General features: G+C 35.0%; 1 protein-coding gene across 1 annotated transcript; it reads left to right on the top strand.

Moving 5' to 3' along the window:
* The first annotated feature begins 2,364 nt into the window (after positions 1–2,364).
* Positions 2,365–5,367, top strand: LOC128672662 (uncharacterized). The gene is made up of 2 exons (XM_064436174.1): positions 2,365–2,608; positions 2,981–5,367. The coding sequence occupies exon 2, from the start codon at positions 2,983–2,985 to the stop codon at positions 5,365–5,367; it is 2,385 nt and encodes a 794-aa protein (XP_064292244.1). The 5' UTR covers positions 2,365–2,608; positions 2,981–2,982.
* Positions 5,368–5,614: the final 247 nt, after the last annotated feature.

Here is a 5,614-nt window from a genome sequence, read left to right on the forward strand (position 1 = left end):
TTCTTGGCACAGGAGGCAATTAAGTCGAAGGCTCTGATAATATTCTTGTTAAGCATACCTTTACTAAAGCTGTGAAATATTGCCTATTAATATTGGATAATATACGCCAGAAATCTCGAGGTTTTAATAAAGTTCGTGCTATGTACAGTCATAACACAATTTATTTTTTTTAATTTAATTTTACCATAACCGCTGTTCTTTATAAAAAAGATAAAGCGTATTTTAAGCTAAAGTATGTTTTATCGCACTTAACAATATTTAGTATTGACTGTTTTACTTAAAGTATGCTTTTGTATGAATAACAGGGAACATATCGATAAATAAATGAAAACACTTATATGTTTGTATGTACCTAATTTTAATTTCTAAATTTCTTTGCATGTAAGGAGCAGTTCTTCTCTACAGTGTTCAGTGTAAATTGCTTATGTAGAATTTAGATACGCGTCTACTAATAATGTTTCCAATTATATCCACATGAGTTCAACACAGCGTTTGTCCAGAACAAGCACTGTGGCGTCATTCATCTCAAGACTAAACTTTCTTCTGTGTAATCATTTTAAATTACAGTTTTCATTTATGAACAGAATAATAAAACCTAACAGTATTGCAAACTGGAGAACTACGCAAGTAACGCTAACTAAAATAAATGTGAAGTGGGAACTCCATTGCAACAAGCAACTCTCCAGAGTATATACGCTCTGGTACGTTGGAGTATTAATATTATCTACGAACTATTCTTATAATTCTACTAGCTGCGCCCCGGAGCTTCGCTCCTGTGGGAATTGCGGGGTAAAAAGTACCCTATGTATTATTCCGGATTATATTCTACCCGTATACCAAATATTATAACAATCCGTTCAGTAGTTTTTACGTGAAAGAGATATATACATCCTTACAAACTTTCGTATTTCTAATATTTTTTCGCATTTATAATATCGTAGGATTTCTTACTGCGTATATACTTATTTCTACTCAACCAATCTTTTTAAAATGTATTCACATATTTATCCCTAGCGGAGTAGACAGAGCCAACCACACTTAGCTGTCAGGGGGCTAGTTGGCTGAATTGTGACTCAATAGTAAAAAGTTGATATGAGATTCTCCAGTTATTCCTTGACGTAAAACATCGCAATATGAAAGACAGTCAAGTAACACAGAAATCTCGGGTAACACAAGTGTAGGTGCACATGCCGGGTTATTGCATCGGATCCGAGCGTTATTGTGCAGTGACGTCTTAGGATTTATATAGCATCAGATGGTTTCCAATGCTGACACATGATTGTGGGATGTATTTTATTTGGCTGATTTGTTTTGAATTGTGCGAATCGACAAATAAAAGATGTACACTTGACTGATAATTTAAAAATAGTGTGATGGATGATATCAATAGTTTGTATATTAATAAATTTTAACTTAGGTATTTTCATAAATCTTTAGGTTCGTTCGTAATGCCACCTACACACTATCGACAAACTAAGGCACGACGTCGACGCGAATCATCGATTGTATACGAGTTATTTATTACCGTGAGAAAAAGCCGGCAAAGTACGTCGAAGATTTATAAAAATAAGTAACAATCCCATTAATATTATAAATGCGAAAGTTTGTGAGATACATAGACAAATCGTATGAGTGTTAAATTGTTACTCTTTCACGCAAAATCTACTGGACGGATTGTTATGAAATTTGATACACGGGTAGAATATCACCTGAAATAACATATAGGGTACCTTTTATTCTGAAGTTCCCACGGGAGCAAAGCTGGTTTTTTATAAAACTGAACACAGCTGCCGTCTGCCGCCGAGCGCGCGCTCAATCAAAATGGACGTCGGCGGCCATTTTGTAGTGAGCTGGGCGCCAATTGGGAGGCAATGTAGCATTTATGTTTTAAGCTTAGCCTGATGCAAATAGTATGAGCAAGCAAAATTATTTAAAAAAAAAACTCATATTTTTATACTTGATAAAATCTATACTAAATATCAAAGATTTAGAAATAGGAAACAATACCGAATTCACATTAAACACAATGTTGTGTTTAATGTGAATTCGGTATTGTTTATTAAAATCCTAGAGTACTATCAAAATATCTTCAAATATCAAACGAACAATGTTAGATAAATTACACAGAAATCCATGTAACCTCATTACATATTTGGGATCTCCAATATATGGGTATTCATGTTAGTGGAAACATCTCAAAATTCGATTCTGCACAGAATTTTGAATAATTACGTAAATAGAAGTACCGTGGTGTCATTAATTAGAAGGCATAAATTCTATCCTACTTACTTTTTAATCTCCATTTCTGAAAGCGATATTGTCATTTCATTCATTCAACATTTATGAGCAACTTTCTTGTAAGGTAAAGTACCCAATGCTCGACAGAACACTAATGTTCGACACCTAAAAAGTAAAATAAAAAAAATAAGACTATGAGTGAATATTCGAACGTATACGAAGCATAAATCATAGACGAGCTTCGTATAGCTGTCAATGCAAGTGTCATTTTGATCATTCGGCCATTTTTATAAAAATGGCGTGACTCGAAACATCGACCGGCGGAAGTCTCTCTTGGAAATCTCGTTTTACTAGCGAAATCACTAAGGAGGTGAGTAAGATTTATTGTTAATAACTTTTATTCCTTTTGTTTAATCGCGAATGCTAATTATTTATTGGATAGGGACTGAAATTCAATACTTTTAATTAATTAATTTACAATCTAGGGTTATGTTATAATATGATAATATGCTTGTCGATTATTGGACTTTTTTATGGACGTGTTTTAATAATCGACTAATGTCGATTTTTGTTTTTTTTTATATTCTGTGCAGTTTTATTTATGGTTCATTTAAGTTTTTTCAGCGCTTTTAAAATAGAGTTTTTACGTTTAAATCGTAGAATCGTTTCCAGTGATCGACAACCGTGTCGATGATGGGGATTCCGTATGTTCCAATAATCGACATATGATTATATTTGGCAGGAATGGCGCCTAAAAAAAACTACACGCCTTTCCAAATGGCACAGGCGATCGAAGCAGTCAAAAGAGGTGAAAAAATTGCGACTGCAGCAAAAAAGTTTGGTGTACCCAGAATCACCTTACATGACAAAATTACGAGCAAAACTCCAGTTACATGTTCAATGGGTCCTGGTACATATTTATCTACAGAAGAAGAGGCTATATTAGAAAAATGGATTCTTGATATGACTGATAAACACATTCCTATTACCAAAGATGAATTGCTCGACAGTGTACAACGAATTATCGTTGATCAGCAGAAAAATACACCTTTTGCTAACAACAGGCCAGGTAGAAAATGGTACAATCTGTTTCTGAATAGACATCCTACATTGTCTGAGAGAAAAGCGCAAAATTTAAACACGGCACGTGATGCCGTTACTGAAGAAAACATAAAAGGTTGGTTTAAAGAGATAGAATCCTATTTAGAAGAAAACGGTCTTAAAGAAGCATCAGAAGATCCGGCTCGGATCTTTAATACGGACGAAAGCGCTTTTTATTTGTCACCTAAAGCCGGGAAAGTTCTTGCAAAAAAAGGGGACAAACATATCTACCAATCCTCTGGTGATGAAAAAGATAATTTAACGGTTTTAATCACCGGGAATTCCGCTGGTCAATTAGCTCCTCCTATGGTTGTGTTTGCCTATGAAAGAATTCCGTCTACAATTTCATCTCAGTTTCCAGAAGATTGGGCAATTGGACGATCTCCGACTGGCTGGATGTGCGGCAGCACTTTTTTCGAGTATATCGCGAACATATTCAATCCCTGGCTAGTACACCAGAAGATTGAAAAACCTGTGCTCTTCTTTCTGGATGGCCATAGGTCGCACTTGACCCTTCATTTATCCAATTTTTGTGCTGAAAATGGTATAGAAATTATAGCGTTATACCCAAACAGCACGCACATTCTGCAGCCAATGGATCTTGCCGTGTTTAGACCTTTGAAAACTTATTGGGCAAAAGCTGTTAAAGACTGGAAATTGCAACACCTAGGACAAAATCTAAAAAAAGAAAATTTTGCCCCTGTTCTCAACACAGCATTAGAGTTAATAACTGAGAGTGCTATTAGGAATGGTTTTCGTGCTGGTGGGTTGTACCCCTTTGGCCCAGATTATGTTGATTTATCTAAAATAAAAACTCGATCAAAATCGGAAGTTTCGACAGAACAGATTCTTTTCTTTAATTATCTAGAAAAAGATATAACAACAAAGTTGGGGGCTGAAAAGTTGCAGATGTTCAATGAATTATTCTTTAGAGACAAAGAAGAGTTGAGTTCTCGTTTGAATGAAGACCTGTCACTGTATGTAATATGGGCCAGCAACAAACAAATTGTCGGAAATTCTGATCAAATTAATAAATCGAAAGAACCTTCAACACAATCATTAGTTGAAGTCCCGAATCCAACAAAAGATCCTGCTATTCCAATTACAAGTACATCAACAGACTTAATTGAATTTGATCTGACACCACAACAACACATTCAGCTAGATCACGACTATGTCCACCCATTTAATAATTCTGCTGTCAATAATCATCAAGAAACTAACGATACGTCACATAACCCATTAACTAACGATGGGCCAAATTCTCTAAACATAAAAGATCCTGTTTTGGTTGCTTTAACTTCCCGCTCCATAAACCATAAATCTTCAGAAGAGAAGACTAACACAGATTCGCTAGAGACGACCATGACAAAATCCAAACATAATAACATAGGGTCTGAGACATCCAAAACTGACCTAAACGCCGCAGAAAAAACACCTGTTAAAGATACGACAAGACCTGGGACCTCAAAAACCATTCAGTTGAAAGACGGAAGTAAAATTATTATCCCATCTCCATTTAAACGGAATATTAACTGGCCCGGAGAAGATGAAGAAAAGAAAGGTAAAAAAAGAAAGTGCAAGGAAAAGATTCCTTATGCTATAACTAGTTCACCATGGAGAGATTATCATAACCGGAAAGAAAAAGAAAAAAGAGAAAAAGAGGAACAAAAGCAAATTAAAGCTAAAGAAAGAGAAGAAAAAAGACAATTAAAACTAAGAGAGTTGGAGAAGAAAAAGGAAAAAAAGCTGAAAGAAAAAAGTAACATTAAGATGAAAAAACGCAATAGGCTAAGAAAATGGAAACCAAGTGACACGTCTTCGGACAATACAGATACTGAATTAAACTATGCAGATAGTGAAGATAGCTATAATGTGGAAATTGAAGAAGAAATAACAGACACTGAACGAGCATCTAATGAAAATTCAGAAAGCTCCGAATCCGAAGACGTCCCACTTAGTAGATTGTCAAATAAAATAAGCAAATATGGTAATGGTGATTATGTGATTCTCAAGTATGAGGGGTAACATTTCCCAGGCGTTATAAAAAATGTACGCGGAAATATGTTTGAAATTAGCACCATGAGTTTTTCGTTGAAAAACACTTTCAAGTGGCCGGAAAAAGAAGATAAAATCTGGTACCAAGAGTCTGACATTGTGGAGGCAATATCTGAACCAGTATTATGTAACAAAAGGGGCTTCTATACTATAGCCGAAATGAAAAAGTATCAGCTTTTTGAAACTTAATTTTTAGACTAAGATTTTTATTGCTTTA

The sequence above is a fragment of the Plodia interpunctella genome, chromosome 9 (genome assembly GCF_027563975.2).
Source record: "Plodia interpunctella isolate USDA-ARS_2022_Savannah chromosome 9, ilPloInte3.2, whole genome shotgun sequence".
NCBI classification, from domain to species: Eukaryota; Metazoa; Arthropoda; class Insecta; order Lepidoptera; family Pyralidae; genus Plodia; species Plodia interpunctella.